Below are 22,569 nucleotides of genomic sequence, written 5' to 3' on the forward strand. Positions count from 1 at the left end.
AAAGAATATAAGTGTCACTGCATAGAACTGATGTTCAAACACGTGTCATCAAACTACAATAACAGGTAAAAAGCGGTCAATACTGACAAGATTAGTCTGATTCCCATAGGCTTGCCAGTATTTTAAAATGATACACATACCCACATCGTTCAGATGGAGAATTGAGGCCCATGATACCTATGCTATTTTCAAAAAAGAGAATGGCCACAACATCTACCAGCTCAGTTGCTCTCTTGAGTGCGTTTTTGTTTTGTTTTTTTTGTATTTTTTCCAAAATGAGAAATGGTTGGGGGTGGGGCGGGGCGGTAGAAAGACAGACTCCCGCATGTGCCCGACAGGTATCCACCCAGCAAGCCCACCAGGGGGCGATGTTCAGCCCATCTGGGGTGTTGCTCCATTGCAACTGGAGCCATCCTCAGCACCCGGGCAAACTTTGCTCCAATGGAGCCTTGGCTGCCAGAGGGGAATAGAGAGACAGAGAGGAAGGAGAGGGGGGAGAGTGGAGAAGCTGATGGGCGCTTCTCCTATGTGCCCTGGCCAGGAATTGAACCCGGGACTTCCACACGCCGGGCCGACACTCTATCACTGAGCCAACCAGCCAGGGCCTTGAGTGCACTACCTTTGACTTTACTTTCTGAAGTAACAAACATTTTTTTTGACCATTGCTTCCTCCACAAAGTCAACTACATAATTAATTCAGAAAGTCAAGAAAACTATTCAAAATATTCAAAAGCATCAAACGGCGAGATCTAACTTCAAGCCAGCATCTCTTTTTCTTCCAAAATGTAGACAAGCACCAGGCGTAACTCCACTTACAGTAAACTGTTCATCTGGGTTGGAAAGTTCAGCATGATTAACTCCTGACTTTATACTGGTCATGTTGATTTTGGCCTCATTTGGAGAATTCTTGAGTTTGCTCATAAAGCATGTGCTGAAAGGTATCAAGGTTTAAGGGTCTTTCCACTAAATCATAATGGAGAAATGGTGATTTTTGTTTTGTTTTTACATTAGTCACCAGTCAAGGATGACTAGCCCCAAATATCCAAAATATTTCCTTTAAACTAGAGTTGTTCTTTGTCAGAATAATAGCGGAACCTTGCACCTCCCTCTTTTCCAAGTAAAGCTTTTACAAAATAATAATTTTTTTTTTCTGCTTAGTAGTTCTTACTCAAACCAGACATTTTCACTGATGGTTTTTATAATGAAAACTGATAAAAGAGAAAGGGCAAAGCTTCTGAGCAGTGTGTGGAGAGAACGTGTTTCGTAAACAACAGGGAAAGTAGTTGGAAGGAAAGTGGAAGTTTTGAGTTTAGAGTGAAGCCATCAGCTGCCATTTACACACAGGGCCTTGTAGCTACTACATACTTTAATACACTATGAAGTGGGCACCCTTCTCTTACCTCCAGTTTAGAAATGTAAAGACAGACACAGGAGGCCAAGCAGTAGGCTCCAGTTCACACAGCTAGTGAGCCAGAGAACCAGGTTTGGGCAGTTTGGCATCTGAACTCTTAGGTTCAACCTAGTCAATAAACGGAAGGGACTAAGAATGCCCATTAGGTACAGGGAGACATCCTCAGAAAAGCTAGAGCTAGAAAGGTATTCAACTTCTAGACTAGCAAGATCAGCTACGCTTTGTTCATGATGGCCAGACTGCTGCACCTTTCCAAGTTTATACAGGACAACCTCTGAGTTTCATTTCTTTGACACTAGGCATGCCTTCCTGTCCTGCAGCCAAAAGACACACAGCCCAGCTTGGCCTCTAGCGGCCTGTGTTGCACACCTTTTGGCCTCTTTTCACACAAGATGGAAATCATTCCTCACTTGTCACTAAATACTTAGCGACAGAAACAGCGGGGGCATCCCCAGCTTACTGCCTTTCCTAGGAAGGAATGATGTGGTAACATAAAGAAATACAAGCAACATGCACTGGGAGTGTTAGCATTGTCCCTGTGCACACAGCCCAACTCAATCAGTCCGCACTTATGTGCTGATATTTATAACAACAGAAGAGAGGGACAAAACCCCAAGAGTATAAAAGAATGAGAGCGGAAAACAGTAAAATACCATAAATTGCCTTAAAGTTAATTAGCAGAATAGTAAAATACCATAAATTGCCTTAAAGTTCATTACTCTGGGAATTCCTTTAGAAATTTCAAAGTGAACCCATTTTGTACCAAATCTGTGGCTCTCAGAAGGACAATCACTTACGTGTTTGTCACGAGTATTTCAGCAGCCGTCTTTCTGGAGAAGATATCAGAAGTCTCAGAGACATAGATGAACCCCAGGGGTGTCCTTCAGTGGTCCAGTTTGACCACTCAAGTATGCTGAGAAGTACAAGCCAGGGTCCCCAACACTCTGCCCCAGTCGTAGGCAAAAAGGGTCGGTGGTCTTAGTTGAACCTGCTGTGTCATCCACAGCAGGAGAGCTGGGAATTCCTAGGTTGCGTGTCTTTCCTCTTGAAAATAAAACAACACAAATCCTGACCTTCTGACACTAAAGAGAAAAGAGCTCCTCATATCCCAATGAACTTCCTGCTTTTAACTAAACCATCTACCTTGGAATCAGCTCCAGCTCACTCATGTGCTTATTCATTCAGCAAATATTTACTGAGCAGCACCTGCTCCTGTGAGTCAGTAGGAGGCCAAGAGGGGTAAGAGAGCACTGCCCTCAAGAAAGAGCAGCACTGGGAGCTGAGGCGGTTGAGTGATGAGGACCAGACAACAAGGATGTAAGAAAGGAACTTAGGACGCACAACAGAAAAGTCTTGGGAAAGCCCTTATCCAAGTGCTACAGAATCGGTTGTGGGCAGAGACCAAACGAGTAGAGGGAAGAGGCTTGAAAAGACTTCTGGAAGGGCCTGACCAGGTGGTGGTGCAGAGAATAGAGCATCGGACTGGGACATGGAGGACCCAGGTTCGAGACCCGGAGGTCGCCAGCTTGAGCGCGAGCTCATCTGGTTTGAGCAAAGCTCACTAGCTTGAGCCCAAGGTCAAGGGCTCGAGCAAGGGATCACTCGGTCTTCTGTAGCAAGGCACATATGAAAAATTAATCAATGAACAACTAATGTGCTGCAATGAAGAATTGATGTTTCTCATCTCTCTCCCTTCCTGTCTGCCTGACTGGCACATATGAAAAATCAATCAATGAACAACTAATGTGCTGCAATGAAGAATTGATGTTTCTCATCTCTCTCCCTTCCTGTCTGTCTGCCTGATCTGTCCCTCTTTCTGACTCTCTCTGTATCGCCCACAAGGAAAAAAAAATATTAAAAAAAAATAAAAGACTTCTGGAAAAGCCTGAGCCCATCAGAGTGGCATTTCCAAGAGAAGGCATTTCAAGAGGTGATGAGATCAGGACTTCAGCACAACCATGCAGAATGCCTTGTTCTTGGGAGTGGGGGGGAGGGGTCCAGGAGTCATGCGCACTGCCCAGGGGAGGCCCAGTACCTTGCAATCGCAGCCAATGGGCTTCCTGCACTCCTCGCACGTGCTGGCATAGAGGGCCTCAAAGCAGGCCACGCAGTAGGGGCTCTCCTCCCTCAGGATGTACTTCTTGCCAAAGAGAGATTCTTTGCAATGGTGGCAGTCAAAGTGCTCAGTCATTGTGACACCCAGCTTTTCAACAGCCTATCAAAAAGAAGAGAAAACACATGTTCCAGTGAGCACACCACACATGCCGTGCATACTCAGGCATCAACCGCTGGCCATCAGTGTCATCCCTGACCAAGGGAGGGGGGCTCTCTCCTCTGGGTGAAGAATTGAAACTCTCCCTTGAAATGGTCCTAAGTTTCAAAATGTTTTAAAAACTTTAGCTGGAGGCAGTTTGATGTTTGAATACATTCCACAACTTGAAGAGTCCCAACTGTTGTTGGCTGTGTCAGAAAAAGCTACCTCAGGTTTGGATACAAGAGTCTGCATCAGCCCTTACGTGTGTTTCAAATGTATAACAGTGCCCTTCATCTTCCGTTCGCCCTGCCCCAGAACAGAAAGGAGGGAATTCAAGCAATATGTTCACTTCTGTGAAAAGAGTTCCCATGGGCTCCCCATTATGGGTTCGTAAATGTGAATTGTAAGATGCCACAGTGGCACAGAGAGGGTTTTGGAGTTGGTTAACCTGAAATCAGATGCCAAGTGAGCATTACCTTTGACCTTGACATTGTACTGGGAAGCACAACCTGCCTTTGCACAAGAAAAAGTGCCAAACGTTCCTTGGGCTAGTTATTTTTCCCAGATGAAAAGGTCATCCTTCCACTGCCCGGCTACCAGAGAGCAGGACTGAGGGAAAGGCTGGCTTCCAAGAACAGGGATTAGCACACAGCGGGAAAAGCTGTAGCTGCAGGGAACGGCCCCTCCGGGCAATCCCTCCCGGCTTTCACAGAGGAATGGGAATGCGTTTCCATGCCAGTCACACTACATTTTTCCAGCGTGAGCATACAGGCATACAGTGTGCATGAGCAGAAGAGGACGGGGAGGGGGGGCAGAGGAGGCTTTCCTTCACCGTATCCTGACGCACAGTTGCTATATACACACTTGGCACAGAGAAAGAGTTCACTGTGGAAACCCTGGTGTGGAGAAACACCTCCGGGCCATCAGAAATACAGAGTATTCTTCAGGAATATATTCTCAAGTGGCAATATTTAATTTGTGAGAAGTAAAACATTTTATAAATTGCTAACTATGTAAACTGGCTGACAGTGTAACTCTGAGCAATGTTTCATGAACTTGTTTCAATTTCCTGTTACTTCAGACCATTTAAGAGTGAAATTCCAGAATAATACCCTATGATGTAAATAAAATATTGTTGCCCAGTTTATGATAACAGCAAATTTGATAGTGCTTATTAATTTTGTACTTTTGTATATACAAGGTCTTGACAACCGTAAACAAAGAAATGAACGTTATTCAAACATCCAGACTCGGTTATTTCCACGTTTAAAAACAATTTTTTTCCAAGAGAATTAAACATGCAGCTGGACACATGTGGCAAGAGCCAGCGTTCTCAATCACTTTTCCTGATGTTAAAGAAGACACTGTATGGACAGTCTTGTGATAACATTATCACAAGATGAAGCTCTTCACCATTTGAATTGTTATTCTGAGACCCAGTGTATAAATATCCTTTGCACTGAAGCTACTGCAGGTCACAGCAGCTGCGTTGGCAGAAGACTCAATGCTTTCCTGTAATTCTTCAGTTATTGGCCTTGAAAGTGGCTATCATTTATTTCATCACACTGAACATTGTCTTTCCAACATATATATATTTTTCCAATAAAGGCTGCCATTTATGTTATAGCCCATTCTGTTCTCACAAATATAAAAATAATGACTTTAGAATCTGAAACAAAAACAAAAGGAGACAAAACAATAAATTGTAGAATTTTAAAGCTCGAAGCAACTCCCAAGATTTTCTATAACTAACTAATTTTATGGATAGAAAAACTGGAGCTTAGGAATATTAATGAAAAAAGAGGATTCACATGAGTTTTCGCAAATATTAATGAAGAAAAGAGGATTCACACGAGTTTTCATATAAATAAGTTAGCCATCTAAATTAAAAAAACAACAACAACAAAAAACAACCTCCTGATCTAAACCACAAGTTGGTTCCATGTGCATTGAGACAAGCACAGGCCCTGCTGGGGAAAAGAAAAAGTCTACAGACTGAAAATTTCTCTAGAGCACCATGTCCAAGAGCTCAAGCCAGTGAGTGGGGTGAACCTTCTCTACTCTAAGCTAATAATGGCCATGATGCTCCTACATGTGGGGTGTGTTTGCTGACCTTCTCCAATTGCACAGGAACAAGACAGACAAACTTGAAAGGAGTCAACTCTGAGCACAAGGAGGAATCTATGTCTGCTCAAAGTGTGACTGAGGCTATCCTGAGACAGCATCATCATCACTGATTCTGACTCCCAGCAGGAACATTGAAGCTACGACCTGCTCAGAAGGTCCAACTGGGATGAGGCACTTGGCCCGGTGGTTCAGGTCCCCTTTTTATAGATTCTTTTCTGATAATGGTGGCCCTCTCTCCCCCTTGGCTCATTATTTTCTCTAAGAAGTTACTATGATTTCAATGATAGAACAGTTCTGCTTAAAGCAACAGGTTAGGTGTAAGGTGAGCACCACCATTAATTAGGAACAGGGCAGGATACACTTTATCTGAGAAGGTCCTCTTACACACATCCGAAGAATTCTATGAAGCACTAACCCTGAGAGTCAAACGTAAGTAGCCCATAAGCTAATGAGAAAACTAAGAGCTTCCCTTCTGTCACAAAAGTGTTTTAAATCAGTTCTTTTAATCAAATGCTACCAAGTCAAATATTCTTTTACATATTTAAAGTTACAAGTTACACTATCAATCTTAAGCTTATTTTTAATGGGAAAATGTATCTACAGCCCTCCATTAGAAGCCCCTTGTAACTTTCCATTTTTAAATCTCATAAAGCACCCAATTATTCATTCATTCAAGAAGCATGAGTTGAACTGAAACTATGAGAAGTGATGCAAAGTGCTCGAGATACAAAGGGAACAAAGACACCCTCCCCCAAAGGAACCTGTAGTCTAGTGAGGAAAGCAGATCTATTATAAGGCTCCCTGTTTGAGACAGTGATGGAGAGATGCCAGGGTACAATGCACAGTCAGGGGAGGAGCCCAGAGCCACAGCTCAGGGGGGTGGGGCAGGGCAGCTCTCCTGCAGGAAATGTTACCTGTGTTGGGAAAGGTGAGCCAGCTGATACTACAGGCCAAGGGACAGAGTGAGCAAGGCATGGAGATAAGAAACAGGAAAGGGTGCGTGTGCACTCCAGGAAGATGGGAGTGAGTGAGATCACTCCAGGACTAGCAGAGATGAAGCTGAAGAGACGGTCCACGGCGCAGGAAAGGAGGGCCTGTGGTCTGGATTATGAACATGGATGTGCCTGTGGGCAGTAGGTTTTAGCATGTTAGTTCCAAGAAGCCTGCAGCAAATGTGGAGGGGTCACAAGAGGCCTCACTGAAAGGTCACTGTGTAGAAGCCCAACATTGCTATGTAAGGTTGGAGGAGACAAGACTGAGGAGCATGACTTTAGAAATGTTTTCAGGGTGTCGAAGTCCACTTTTGAATTGTTTCTTCAAATAAAAATAGGACGTCGTGTTCCAGAAGGGCTGTTTTAACCTAATTGTGTATAATTGCTGGCCTCTCTGACCCTTGGTATCCCTCCTGACAGGTTACATGTATGTAATCCCTGTCCATCACCTGGCGCACAGAGATGCTGACAGGAATAAGCAACAGCATGCAAGGAGACAGGCAAACATGGGTGTGACTGCTGACCTGTAATTTCACTGAGTCAAGTGCAAATTAGTGTCCTGGAGTGCTCACCTCCTACCAGCACTACATCACTCTCAGGTGTCACAATCTCCACCCCTGCCTCAGGCTCTGCACAGCCAGGATATTTGAAAAAGCTGGATCTTAGGAAACAAGCATGGCTCCAGGCCAAGGTAACTGCACTGGGAGAGGCGAGTCTCAGGGGCAGCGGCCTGGACATGCTCTGAGCTCAGAGTCTCCGTCATCCAGGCGTGCAGGCAGAGGCCAGAATAAAGGTTCAGGGAGCAGTAGAGCAAAGAGAACTAGGCTCACCTCCTGAGGAATAATTACTATTTAAATGTCTATAGGTTTTAAATGTGAGTCATTTTTATCTTTTCAGATTCAAAAACTGTGAAAGTTTGAAAAGGAAAGTGTCAGAGCTAGGAAGAGATAAGAGAAAAGTGAAGAAAAAGGGAGAAAAGACATAAAAAGACAGGAAAGGAAAGTAGAAAGAGGTGGTAAGAAGATAAAAGAAGAGAAGTGAGGACACTGAGAGCTAGGGTGCACGTCCATTTGTATTTTTGTTTGTTTGTTTTTTACGAGAGAGACAGAGAGGACAAATAGGGACAGACAAACAGGAAGGGAGAGATGAGAAGCATCAATTCTTCTTTGCGGCACCTTAGTTGTTTATTGATTGTTTTCTCATATGTGCCTTGACCAGGGGGCTACAGCAGAGTGAGTGACCCCTTGCTCAAGCCAGTGACCTTGGGCTCAAGATGGTAAGCCTTGCTCAAATCAGATAAGCCCGCACTCAAGCCGGCAACCTCGGTGTCTTAAACCTGGGCCCTCTGCGTCCCAGTCTGACACTCTATCCACTGCGCCACTGCCTGGTCAAGCACATCCATTTGTTTCGACCAGAAAGAGTTCTTGAGAATCCATGGAAGGCCAGGTGGTAGACGGCCTCTCTGGGCATGCTGGCCCAGGCCTCCTAATTTCAGGAGCTTGTTGCCCCATCCTTCCCACATGTGGGACCCGTTGAGCCACCTTGATGTAACATGGCCAGATTTGCAAAAGAAGACTCAGTCAAGTCTTTCCAATGCTTTCTTTATTCAGCCACCTACTTTGCTCTGACCCCAAAGATGACATTTCCCTCCTCCCCCTCCAAACCCAGGTGTTTTTCTAGATCAATTGTGATTTAGGAGACTCCTCTTACAGTCAATTCCTAAAGAGAAACCTGCAAATGATCCCAAACTCTTCCCCCAACACAAGAAGTTTCAGGAAGTCAGTCCTGACAAAGCCATGGCCATCTATAAACACCACCAGGGGCCCAGCTAGGAAATTTCATTGCTTATCAGCAATCAACCAGAGATTTTTAGAGAGAATTAAGAAAAATAAGTCTGTCTCATCTGGGCTCTTTTTAGACATAATTTTAAAAATACAATGCTTTCATGACATTGCTTGACAGAGTGGGATTGCCTGCGCCCCACAATAAGCGCCATAGTGAAGGAACACACTATGCATGCTGTGGCCTCACCCTCAGGTGACAAACATCATGTCAGGTGTTTCATAAGTACTCATAGAACAAATGAACAAATGAGGAGAGGAGTGAATGAATACAAACATTCCAGAGGACAAACATGAATGAAAACGAGAAATGCCTTATGAGAACAATACATAACAAACCAGTGTAATGTGCTTTGGAATTTGATGACATTAAACTTTTCTTTTTTTCTCTCTCTTTCTCTCTTTCTTCCCTTCTTCCTTCCTTCCTTCCTTCCTTCTTTTTCTTCTTTTGCAAGTGAGAGGAGGGGAGACAGACAGACTCCTCCCTGCGCCCTGACTGGGATCCATCCAGTGACCCCCATCTCAGGCCGATGCTCTGCCCATCTAGGGCCATAATCGCAACCAAGCTATTCTTAGTGTCTGAGACAGAGGCTCCATGGAGCCATCTTCAGTGCCCTGGCCAATGTGTTCAAACCAGTCGAACTGTTACTGAACTTTCTAATGTAGATCCTGAGCTTCATTCTTTCTCTTCCATCACTGGCCTCTTCCCCTTCCAGATAAATGCTGTTTCCACCACAGAGAGAACCTTTCTTGTTTTGTTTGAACTCTAAACCCCTGTGAACACACAGCTGCACGGTTCAAGATGTGGACTGGTTGTGTCAAGAAGCAAAAGCCAGCGAGGAAACACTTCCAAGCATGTCTGCAAAGAATGTGCAAAGGCTTGTGGTATTAACAAAAGGCCCTGGGACTTCTGCTCAGACACAGTGTACAAGCAAAGATCCTCACCCCCAACGCTCTTCATTAGTCTCGCTGAACTTTTACATAAAAATTCTAGTGAAAGGGAGAGTGAAACCAGTTCAAGAGATGTTGCTGTTTTTAAATATATAATAAGGTGCCTAGAAATCTCTTGAAATTGATTTTTAGATTGTTAGTAAGGTATAAGATTGACTATGCCTACAGCAATATGATATATGCATGGATCAATTGAATGAACTTTCACTGAGCACATTTATGAGCAGAAGTCAGGGATGCTATTATAATTTGATATGTAAAAGGGTAACTTTCAAAAAAATCTTGATTTGTCTCTGATAAAGAAATATTTTTCATGGAGACAATACTTAAATAAGGTAAACTGCTGTCTTCCAAATCAACGTTTGAATATAGAATAATGAAAAGAAATGAGGAAATGATCAATGTTAAATGTCTGACCTTAAGTAAGTCCACAAATATAAGAATAGTGATACCTGTTTTGATATCCTAGGGACTTTTAATTCAGTCAATAAGAATGTCTAAAGTAACCACTATTTTCCAAGTACTACCTTAGGTACTGGGATAATGAGATAAAACATACAATTTCTGAAAGACTTCTAGTCCAGTTCTAGCGCCAAGGAATATAAATCACCTTAAAGATACTATCTTGTAAGTTACTATCAAAACATGTAGGTTCAGTCCATGCCAGACAAGCATGGTTTTGAAGGTCAGAAGGGCGAGCTGCCTCAGCTTTATAAATCACCTCAGTGTTGGGGGTTGGGGGGCAACCCTACGTTACAGCCCTACCACTGCCTTCCTGGGTGAACCCATGCTCTCACCAGTCTCCTCCAATTCCAGAAGCAGCTGGTTGTTTATGCCCTGCTCTGTCTACGTGGCCTTCCACTTACTATGACCCCTGCTTGGCCTTCTCCTTGGGCGACTCCCAGTTTTCATGAAAGACTGGCTTCTTTGTTCTCCAGCTCTTCCACTTCATGGCATCTACTCAACACACCTGTCAGCTTCTCTCAGGACTGCTGGCACCTTTCCTGCTACTCCGTGTATGGAGTGAGTCTTGTTTGTTCCAAAAGTTGTATCAGCAAACACAGAGAGTTCTATTTTCTTTTTGACCGAAAACCTAAAAATTACAGACTTCAAGATGACCTTTGGCATAAATTTTATTTACCCATAGAAACAGGGCAGCTGTCGGCACAGACATCACTTGCCTCCCTTTGTATCATAAGCCTAAAGGAGATCTTTAAATCCCAAACTAAACCAGGGCAGCAAAGGTATGGATTACAAAGGCTGAGAATGACTGTGAAAATATGTGATGTCTAGGTTCAGGCCAGGTGTGAGAATTACCCATGAGAACTGGACTCATGATGGAGAGACCGAATGCTGCCCCAAATCTCTCCTCAAATCCCTAAGAAGACAACCACATTTTACAGCCAAAGGAAAATCAAGACACCAATGGCAAAAGTGATGGAATCTTACAGAAAAGTGAGTCTGAGAGCTGGTAAGAAGAATTTTTAAGCAAAGTTACTGGGGAGCTGCATTAGTCAGAAATCTCCAGAGAAACAGAACCAACAGAAGAATTGATACATAAAGAAGTCTGAAAGCCTGAGGACCAGGAATACCAATAGTGTCAGTTCTAGTTCAAAAGCCAGCAGGCTCAAGACCCAAGAAGAACTGATGTTCCAGCCTAAGACCAAAGGCTGGAAAGGACCACTGTCCCAGAGAGGCGGGCAGGCAGGTCGGGTTCCTGCTTGCTCAGCCTTAATGTTACATTCAGGTCTTCAGTTGATTGGATCAGGCCCCTTGACAATGAGAAGGGCTTTTCTCAGTCTACTGATTCAAATGCTGATCAAATGCAGACACACCCAGAAAAAAACATCTATATCTGGGCACCCCATGGCCCCCTCAAACTGACATAAAATTAACCATCACAAAGCCTAAAGTCCAAATCCACAATTTAGGACAACAGACCTAATGCATTTAACTCACCCCAAAACCACATTGCCAGCTTGGTCTCCCAGAAGAGAAGGTTTTCAGTCACTTGAGAAGAGTCCAAGCATTTTGTTCAAGGTAGTTATCTGGAAGGAATAGTCTCTTGGTGTAATTCCACGTGATAAATGGACTTTGTTAAATTCTCATAATAAAATGACACAGGAAGTACCCAATATCTCTTGTTCACCCAAGTGCACGGAACTTTGTATCCCGTGGCATCTGAGTCAGAAATTTTCCTGCTCCAGCCCCCCTACTGACAAGTGAAGCAGCTTGAGTACCGAAGGCTGGGTAACCTTAGTGCCACACAGAAGTAGAAGCCAGGCCTCCTGAGCTCCATCTAATTTTTTTTCAATATCCTACCAGGCATTTTTGTTTGCAAGTTAACATTTCTTTCAATACTGGATGTGATTCAACAAGTAATCTTGAGTCAAAGTATGCAACCTCAGTGAAATATTCCAGTGTGCCTCAATAGTTTAGTGGTTAGAACTCAGGCTCCTGAGTTAAGCTCTCTGGGGTCACATCTCCGGACCAGCATTTCAAAGCTGGGAAACCTTAAGCAAATGTTACTTTGTGCTTCAGTTTATCTGTAAAAATGATGTTACCATTAAATATGTATGTATACACTGCTTATGATGTGTAGGCTTGGTAACAATCCTGCAAGCCAAGTCACTGTCCTCTGTTTTCCAGTTGTGGAAACTGAGGCAGAAAGCGATTTGGTGACTTGAATAAGGTTGCACAGCTCGTGGCTGAGAGACAGGGACATGAACTCAGTCAGCCTAGCTCCAGTGCGTGCACATCCACCAGCCCATCCATCCCACCTGCCTTCTGGCATGTATATGGGGAGTAAATGAGATTGTGAACATGAGTGCCTAGAACAGGGCAGGGGCCCCAGAAAACCAATATAGCCCTTATTAACACACCGCTGTGTAAAATCATTTTAGAGCATGACAGATATTGTGGAAACCCAATTCTGTATCTGAATTGATAACCCCTAAAAATTCAGGGTGAGCTAAACCTGAAAAGCACGGTGAAAAACATTTTCTATAAATGCACAATGAAATATTCTGTATTGACTTTGGTTTTATGGAAGTTAATTGCCAACCAGAAGTTCCTATGTCTAACACTTACCTCAAATGTTTTTTGGTCTAAATCCCCTTCAGAAGAGCAAAGCCTCCTCCTTCTAACATATCACTTCAAAACGCGGGTAAGTGAAGGCAGTGACAAAAGTGCCAGGAGGGTTTGGCCTTGTGTTTTGAATAGTTCTCCTGATTATAAGCCCAAACTGATACCTCTCCCAAGATAAATACAAGGGAGCAGCGGCCATGGAGGGCAGTCCTCCTTGGAATGGAAACCCAAATTGGGATTTGGAAGTAAATATGATTGTCCTTTATTTAAAATAGGAAAGAACACTGAACAGTTTCCGTCAGCAATTTCAGGTATGCTAACAAATCACACAAGTGCAACTTAAGATGAGAATTTTTTTTCGTTAGCCCATTTTGTTAAACCTGGTGGTTGTTTTTTAATTTCCACATGAATTAATGCGGGAGGCCACACCAAAAGATTCACTTCTTTCTACTAAACGGTAAGGTGCAGACACCCTGCACAGGCAGATAGGGGCCAAAGTCAAGGACTTCGAGCTTGGGGAACAGTCAGTCACCTCTCCATGCTGGGACCCTCAGTCAGCCTCTGCCCCGGGCTCGCCCCCCCAGTGGTGACACCCATCTGGGTTGGACACTTGGAAGCGGACTGCTTCTCCGAGGATGGGGCAGCGGTCCCTTCGGTCCACAATATACCTCCCAGGCTTCCTCACCACGATTCAGCTTCCTTCTCCCCTACTCTCCCTCACCGCTCGGCTCCCCTCTCTCCCCGGACCTCCACCTTGCTCGGCTCCCCCCTCTCTCCCCGGGTCTCCCCCACCGCTAGGCTCCCCTCTCTCCCCGGGTCTCCCCCATTGCTCGGCTTACCCCTCTTCCCGGGCTGGGTCCCCCTCACTGCTCGGCTCCCCTAACCCAGGGTATTCTCTACGGCTTGGCGCCTCTCTCTCCGGGTCTCTCCCACGTCTTGGCCTCCCATTTCCCAAACCATGCGAGTGGAGCCCTATTTCCCTCCAGGTAGCCTGATGGTAGCACTCACCGCGTAGTGGGCAAGCGCTCCGGAACCGGGCGGGAGAGAGGTCCCGGGTGGCGGCGGCGGCGGCTGCTCTAGGATGCGGCTCCGCAGCTGGCCCGGTGCGCGCACGCCGGGTGGAACGCACCCTCCCACCCCGGCGAACCCCGCGTGTCATTTGACCATATAAGGAGACAGACGCACGCCTCCGCCGCGCCTACAGCTTGGGCTCGGCGCGCTGGCAACAAGTGTGGGGGCGTCGGGGCGAATACCCTCCACCTCTCGGTCACCGCGCCACCGCCCGGGACTGCGGCACGTACGGATCCCGGCTCTTTGTTAGGTTTGGGCTCTTCTTTCGTTCCCTCGAGGTCTGTAGCGCACGGTGTGCTGTGAGGCTTCGCCCGGGTGGTGGCTCCCGGGGACGAGTTTGGGATCATGGCGGAGTCGCAGAAATTTCCCGGGTTCCCTGGACCAGGGGCAGACCGAAGTCTGAGAAGGTGCAGCGAGCGAGAGGAACCGGGCCATTTACCAGGCTTTCCGAAGTCAGGAGGCATTCGCCCGAGATGTATTTGCACTGTGGACTATTTTCCGCCTTACTCTTCAGACTTGCTGGAAAGAACACAACAGATGGCTCAAAAGAATTGATAATGCCAGTTCTTTGTTCCGCTATAGAGGGGACAGGAGAAGGTTCAATGCTCAGCACTCCAGGGGCAAGAAGGCTGTTTAGATTCTGTTGTCCTCTCTGGAGACAAACAAAACTGAGGTGGAGAGAATGCTTCCCACACTTAAAACCCCCTGCACGAAGGACACATCATAGCGATGGATGGCACCAGTCAGCTTTGCAGGAGGGGGCACAGGGAAAGGGAGCACCCAGAAAGGAACGTTTGTTAACTACGTGGCTAGCCTCCGTGTGCAGGTACAGGTGCAAGATGAGCTGATGGATCTTGAAGGCATAGTAGAAATACTGTGGGCAGACACTTTGTGTTTAACCTTCAGTGGACCTCAGAGAAGGAAGGACTATTTGTTCTCTTGTGGTTGACTGGCAGTCAATGTCTGGAGATACTTCATACAGTCAATGTCTGAGTACATTGACTGATACTACTGACAGTCAATGTCTGGAGACAGATGGAGGTTCCCCATCTATCTCCATTATGCAGTTACAGAACTTGAGAGCCAGCATATTAGCTTCCACGTACTGAGCACTACTAGCTCTATGTGGTATTTTATTTAATTCTACACCTTTAAGGCAAAAGATTTTATGGTGAGGACTATATCAGACGAATTTGCTCACAGTCTCCTGGTCAACAATTATGCCCACTGGGATTTGAACGGGAGTCTATTAGGTGGCAAAGCCATGCAAGTATCTTACAGGATATGAAATGCCTCTAATGCCATCAGCCACTCCAGTGCTTTCCTGAGGACTAAGACATAAACCCAAACAGAACTGGATGTACGGAATCCAGTCTTCCCTCTCCCATTCTTCCCAGAACCCCCCACCTTCTCACCAAGAAGGGAATTATGGTTTTCTGACTTAAATTCCCACTGACAGTCAAGGCAGGCCAGTATCTTGAAATTCAGAACTAAGTTTGTATAGAAAAGCCTTTCTCTCTGACAACATCTAGATTTGTTGTTATTTATATAGTTGCAAATTACAAAATGACCACCTAATACTCAGATGATGAGTCTAAAAAAACAAGTTTGAAAATTATTGAAACATTATTTTCTGCATTTATCTTCTTTCTTTTAGCTAACTTTATTTTATCTACTCTTCTCAGTTGTATTTTTATTTCATTTGTTTTAATTTTCTTTTTTATTGATAGAGATATTTGGTTCTATAAATCTTCTAGTAACAGCTTTAACTGTGCTATACAGATTCTGATATGTTGTATTTTCTTTATTATTATTTTAAGAAATAATGCAATTTAATTTTGTATTTCACCTTTGACCTAAAAGAAAGACAAGCATATTAAATAACCTTATGATGATGTAATTAACACATTCCAGACTCTGGGAGCATATTTATCCAGTTTCTACAATAATGTCACAAAAGAAAGAAAAAAAAAAAAGGAGGAAGATGGAGAAGGAAACCAAAAAATTAAGAAAAGCCTTAACCAACTGCAGTGAATGGATGGACCTATGTTAGGTTGTGTATCAAAGAACAGACTTTTGAAAATATAAATTTATAGGCTCTGGCATGTTAGCTCAGTTTATTAGAGTGTCTTCTTAAAATGCCTAGGTTGTGGGTTTAATCCCTGGTCAGGGCATATACAGGAAGCAACCAGCAAATGCACAACTAAGTGGAACAACAAATGAATCTCTCTCACTCTCTCTCCCTCCCTCCCTCTCCAATCTCTCCTTTCCTTTATCTTCCTCCTTTTCTCTTTCTCTCTAAAATCAAGCAATAAAAATTAATTATTTATTAATTTACTTTAGGTGTGATAATGAAGTTACACACATGCATTTTTAAAGCCCTTACTTCTTAGAAGTAGTATCAAGATATTTATCAATGAAGTAACATTATGTCTGAGGTTGTTTCAGAATAATTTGAGTTTGCAGAAGATGGGTAGGATATATATATATATATATGTATATATATATATGCACACAGTATATATATAGAGAGAGATATGTATCTATATGTTAGTATCAACAATAGATTAATTGTAACCATTGAAACTCAGTTCATTATACTAATCCAGCAGTTTAACTCCTTTTGTAAGGCTTGAAAATTTCCATAATGAACACTTTAAAAATTATAAATACACATGCAATTTGCCCTTAACCCAACATTTCTCCTTATAAGGAATTATCTTACAGATTAACTTGCTCATATGTAAACTTATATACATAGAAGAGTTAGTATAGAATTGTTTGTAATAGTAAAATATTGGACCATGTTATATGTTCATCAACAGGGCCAAGTTAAATATCAAATGGTACATTTTAAAATTATTTCTCTGGAATCTTTTAAAAAGAGTTAGGTAGCTACATCAACTGATTTGACCTGATCTTCAAGATATATCAACAAAAAGATAAGAGAACACTTTGCAGAGAGCAACAGCTATTTGTGTTGATACACAAAGAAGGGGAGGTATGTGCATTTAATGTGGTTGCCTGGGGGAGGGGGGCTGGGGTCATTGAGTGAAAGCTAGATTTTTACTATGTAACCTTTATTTCTTTAAATTTATATAAATGTATTATCCATTCAAAAAAATAAAACATTAACACATGCTCCTTCTTTAAGAAAAATATGAAAAAAGTTTGTTAGCTTGAGTTTATAGAAAGTCAATAGCAGGTTTGCCAGAAGTGGAAAAGGAGGAATGTAATTCTGGGATTAATGACATATGTACTTTCCTGAACAATTTTAATCAAAGAAAAAACTATTTTAAAAATAAAATTTTATAAACCATTCTGGTAAAATGTATTTTTAAAAGTTCTATCTTGTTTACCATTGCATTCCCCAGACCTAAGTGTAGTGCATAGCATATAGTATGTGCTTAATAAACACAGATAATGAATGGATTGCAGAAAAGTTACTTAAAATGTAACAAATCCCTCATTTTGTAAATTGATTACAGTATAACAGATAGAATATTATAGAAGATACAGCATAATCTGAAGCAATACAGCTTGATCTCTGGAATCAGGCCTGGATTTGAGGCCATTTATTATGTAGGACCAGCTCTGTGGCCTGGGGCAGCCACAAAGCCCTCTGTTTGCTCATATATAAAGTGAGCCAATACCATATACATTGCAAAATTGTTGGGAAGATCTTTTTATATAACTCACATGAACCACTTAATTGCTATTAGTACAGTCCTTGGCACATAGCAGGCTCTCAGTTATTTGACAGTAAAGGGCAGATGAATCCAGAATAAGAAGGAAACATGAAGGTTTGTAAAAGGGACAAACTTCCAGTTATAAGGTAAATAAGCCCTGGGGATGTAATGTATAGCATGGTGACTATAGCTGTTACTGTACTGTGTATTTGAAAGTTGCTAGGAGAGTAAATCCTAAAAATTCTCATAAGAAAAAAAAATGTAACTGTGTGGTGGTGGATGTTAACTAGATTAAGGTGGCGATTACTTTGTAATGTATACAAGTATTAAATCATGATATTAGATACCTGAAACTAATATAATGTTATGTCAGTTATATATATTTCAATATTAAAAAAGTAAACACACTTAATTCTCATCAGAAGGAAACTATAGATAAAAGGCTAATTCATGGAAGGAAATAATTCAGAAATTTTATCTTCTGGGAAACAAATTAAGTGGCAAGTCTGATAGGTTATTCAAGTTCTTCTCTTGTTTATTTCAGTACTGTAATTCTTTCAGCAGCCAACATGGCCCTAACTTCTTTCTCTCTTGCAGAGGTTTCTGGGAGAGGCAAAGCTAAGAAGGGAGGGAAGATAGGCAGACTCTGTGGTTCTCAAAGTGTGGCCTGGGACCAGCGGCAGCAGGACCATGAAGAAACTTCTTACAAATAAACATTCGTGGGTCCACCTCTGTGTTTCAACAAACCCTGCAGGTAATTCTGATGACTGACAGTGCTTCTGGGTAAAATACCCTCTAGAGAGTCCAAGTCTGGACTCAGTAAATTTACCTGAGACCTAGGACATGTCAGTTTCTATGGGGGGAGAGTGTGGGAACAGAGATAGACTAAACATAGAACAGGCTCAGGAGCTCTAAATCCAATCGCAAGCATTACTTACTCTGTCAGGTAAAACATTTACAAGGCAAAAAGCTCCAGCCTGTATCCCAGTGATACAAATGCTGAAACTTTTATTTCTCTTCCTTGAGAGGCCCAAGAGGAAGGCAGAGCTTCCAGAAGCGGGCAAGGACTGCAGACCAGGTAGTGGGTAGCCAGGTGGGCCGGCAGGTGGGTGGCCAGGACCCACACCACCAGCACTAGGAGATGTCACCCTCACCAGGAAGAAAGTGAAACTGCTGGATATGGGGTGCAGGTCAGACCTCCCTACCTTAGTTACTCTAACTGACCACTTCAGTAAAGATTGTTAGAGCACTTTTATCCCATTTAAGAAGGGATTTCTCACAGGCAGTTCCTTCCACTCAAACCCGGGACAAAAAACTAGTGGATGATTTGCCTTTGGTTCAGAGGTAATCACTCTTAATTGCCTCAAAAGGTTGGAAGGTGAGTGAGTGTCTTAGATCATAAAGCTTGTGGTCAAAGGGTGAATTCTCCCCATGCTGCCTGGAGGGGAATGGGGTCAGGAGGCAGGACTATGGGAGCTTTCTCCTGACACAGTGCCAGATCCCAGTGTGGTGGCTCAAACACCTGGACTCACTCTTCTAAATGCGCTGTTTTCCTGAATGAAGCATGTGCTATGGAAGAGGACCCCACAGGCAGGATGGTCATTTATCTGCCTGTGCCGATGCTTGGTCTTGTCACAGTTACATTCTAGTAGGACCCGACGTGGTTCCCTTGCCTACTAGACTTCAAGAAAAGCTCAGCCTTCTACTAAAGGCAAACTCTTTCCTTCCCTCCCCCTTTACCGGGCTCTGGTCAGGAGAGAAAATGCTCGGCTCTTCCTTTAAGATGAAAAGTTTCCCTATCTCATTCGCTCTCTTTTTTTCACAAACTGATTAATGATTGCAAAGAGTCAGTGTTTAAAGTCTGAAAAATATGTCTGACTGAGCCAAATCCACAAACAACTCTGTGAGTCTGAATTTGCCATCATTGTTTAATCTTATTTGGAGCATTAGATACAAGTTTCCATGTGGCTTTGATAACTCATTAAAAAAGTTTCCCTTGGTGGCTTAATGCCCACTAAAATGAAACCATTCACACAGCGGTTGTGGTCAGTTGTGGGTCAGGAAATGATGCTGGATGGTTTCAAATGAAAACGATAATGTAGTCCAGTGGTCCCCAACCCTCGGGCCGCGGACCGGTACCAGTCCGTGGGCCATTTGGTACCGGTCCGCAAAGAAAGAAGAAATAACTTACATTATTTCCATTTTATTTATATTTAAGTCTGAACAATGTTTTATTTTTTAAAAATGACCAGATTCCCTCTGTTATATCCGTCTAAGACTCACTCTTGACGCTTGTCTCGGTCACGTGATACATTTATCCATCCCACCCTAAAGGCCAGACCATGAAAATATTTTCTGACATTAAAGCAGTCCGTGGCCCAAAAAAGGTTGGGGACCACTGATGTAGACCCAGAAAAATTTGCTTCTAATTTTTAATCTTTTGTTTCTGATTTCAGTCCTTTATTGTGGTAATCCATTCACTTCTCTGCTTCCAGCAGTTTTTCTTCTTTAGTAGCTATTCCAGTTAAAAGAGGTATGACTAAGGTTTGTGAAAACCTGTCAGAATCTTATTTTGAATGAACCATGTTTGCTTCTTTGAAATACCTGAAGTTCTTTCTTCCCTCCACATTCTATTTTTTTTTTTCAATTAGAAAATTAAAAGAGACAGTTACCTGAAGCTCTTTTACCTGTGGCCTCCAACAGTTCTTCTGGCATCTTGAAATGAGAGCTTTTCATGCCTCACCTGTTTCTCAGAATGTTGATTTTAAACCACACTGAAATCCAGATATGCTTAGTGAATGAACTTTTTAAGTCAATACTTACTACAACTTTAAAATTGTAAGCTTTTTCTTTTCTGCCACCAAAGTCTTTTTGTACTATTTCTGCTTTGATCAGGATCATTCACAGAAAATCCACTGGTGCAGCCTAGGTAGGAAGAGCCAAGGGGCCAGTCTCTAAGACAGAGGGGTTAAGCTCAGGCCAGATCCCCTGTGGGGTGTAGGTACCCTGGTAACAAACACCCTTAACCTTTGTGTGTCCCCACTATCTCACATGTGACACAAGGATGTACCACCTCTCTTCTTACCTTAAAGGGCTATTTCAAATTATTTAATTTTTCTCAAGTCATTCTTTTTTTTTTTTTTTTGGACGGAGACAGAGAGTCAGAGAGAGGGACAGATAGGGACAGACAGGAAGGGAGAGAGATGAGAAGCATCAGTTCTTTATTACAGTTCCTTAGCTGTTCAGTGATTGCTTTCTCACATGTGCCTTGAGGGGGGGGGACTACAGCCAGAACAAGTGGCCCGTTTATCAAGCCAGAGACCTTGGGCTTCAAGCCAGCGACCTTTGAGCTCAAGCCAGCAACCATGGGGTCATGTGTATGATTCCATGCTCAAGCCAGCAACCCCACGCTCAAGCTGGTGAACCCCTGCTCAAGCCAGATGAGCCCATGCTCAAGCCGGTGACCTCGGGTTTTTGAACCTGGGTCCTTCGCATCTCAGGAAGTTCTTGGGATAGTGCTTCTATCTCCAAGAGTCTAAGTCTTTATGAGTTGATAGCTACTTCTTCTGGCCTGCTCTTTCTCCACTCTCCCCATCCACCTGGGCCTCATTCAACCACTAAGAATGCTGCTCACTGAGGGACTTCCTTGACATGCCCAGGCTTCATTTTTAGCAAGTGAATGCAGTGTTCATGTCTTTAAATAATGCTTGGGCATGTTTGATTTTCTAGCAATTACTTTAAAAAGTCTATCTATACCGCCTGACCTGTAGTGGCACAGTGGATAAAGCATTGACCTGGAACGCTGAGGTCACTGGTTCAAAACCCTGAGCTTACCTGGTCAAGGCACATATGGGAGTTGATGCTTCCTGCTCCACCCTCCCCCTTCTCTCTCTCTCACTCTCTCTCCTCTCTAAAGATTAATAAAAGTTTTAAAAAAATAAAATAAAAAGTCTATCTATACCAAGGGGAATACACAAATAAGACATACATATAGAGGTCCTCGCCTCCATGGCTGCATCAGCATGTGTCGCGGGCCCTTCGTGGAGCAGGTCCCCGCTGTTGCCTATTTAGCAATAACAGCTATGCTGTAGCCTGGAAGAATGTCCCCCATGCTTGAAGTTGCGTTTGATAAACAGGCTGCAGAAATGGCAGGTAGCTTATCTACCTCCAACCATGCCTGTTTCAAGATGAAATCTCTCAGAAAGAAAAACTGGTCTATTTCCTTTATTCACTCAGATTGTTGATGTGTAAACATTCCCAAAGGAAGAGCAGATTGATAAACTTGACTGTGGCATCCACACTGACAGAGACGATTGTGGGGCTTTCTAAGCCACAGATCTTAATTTTGACTTAACCATCAGCAGGCAATCTTAGAACACTTCCCAAGCGATATGGAACCAGCACTTTCGCTTAAGAAGAGTAAAACTTCACATACCTAGTTGTGCTTTTTTGTTACTTTTTTGTTTGTTTGCTTGCTTTTAGCGAGAGAGATGGAGACAGAGAGAGAGAGAGAGAGAGAGAGAGAGAGGGACAGACAGGAACAGACAAGAAGGGAGAGAGATAACAAACATCAATTCTTTGTTGTGGCACCTTAGTTGTTCATTGATTGCTTTTTCATATGTGCCTTGATGGGGGGGGGGGGCTCCAGCTGAGCCAGTGACCCTATACTCAAACCAGCAACCTTTGGGCTTAAGCCAGCAACCATGGGCTCATGTCTATGATCCTACATTCAAGCCAGTGACACCACACTCAAGCAGGTGAGCCCACTCTCAAGCCGTTGACCTTGGGGTTTCGAACCTGGATCCTCTGCATCCAGGCTGATGCTCTATCCACTGCGCCACCACCTGGTCAGGCCACACAGCTAGTTGGGTTTGCAGTGAGCATTCTGCCATTTTGGATGAGTCTCCCTTGTTTGTATGCAAGGGGCATACACAAACAGAGGACAGCAGTAGCTCCTTGTTTGAGTGGAACTAGGGCTGATAGTCAATCAAGATAAACTTGACATCCCTGATTCTGAAATGAGGAGTTTAGAGGAAACTAAACTCACAACTATTACAGCAAATTCTTTCTTTCTTTTTTTTTCTTTTGAGTGCTGATATGGAGGCCTTTTTTTTTTGTAAAGAAAGGTGAGATGGGTGTGGATTTA

At 43.3% G+C, this 22,569-nt stretch overlaps 2 protein-coding genes across 14 annotated transcripts in view; one reads left to right on the forward strand and one right to left on the reverse strand.

The window, feature by feature from the left end:
- C3H2orf49 (chromosome 3 C2orf49 homolog) overlaps positions 1 to 22,569 on the forward strand; it is a 246,518-nt gene that overhangs the window by 60,976 nt on the left and 162,973 nt on the right. The gene's annotated exons all lie outside the window — the stretch shown is intronic.
- The window catches only part of FHL2 (four and a half LIM domains 2), a 75,176-nt gene that overhangs the window by 30,870 nt on the left and 21,737 nt on the right, over positions 1 to 22,569 (reverse strand). For 4 of the 13 annotated variants that reach the window (XM_066377525.1, XM_066377526.1, XM_066377534.1 and 1 more), the window contains one exon: positions 3,447 to 3,626. In XM_066377525.1, coding sequence (XP_066233622.1) covers positions 3,447 to 3,626 — 180 coding nt within the window. Of the gene's footprint in view, positions 1 to 2,208; positions 2,230 to 3,446; positions 3,627 to 11,535; positions 11,625 to 13,502; positions 13,527 to 13,671; positions 15,491 to 22,569 lie in introns of those variants that run through there. The other 9 variants (XM_066377532.1, XM_066377531.1, XM_066377529.1 and 6 more) reach the window with 8 other exon arrangements.

This window comes from Saccopteryx leptura, chromosome 3 (assembly GCF_036850995.1).
Source record: "Saccopteryx leptura isolate mSacLep1 chromosome 3, mSacLep1_pri_phased_curated, whole genome shotgun sequence".
Classification (NCBI taxonomy): Eukaryota; Metazoa; Chordata; class Mammalia; order Chiroptera; family Emballonuridae; genus Saccopteryx; species Saccopteryx leptura.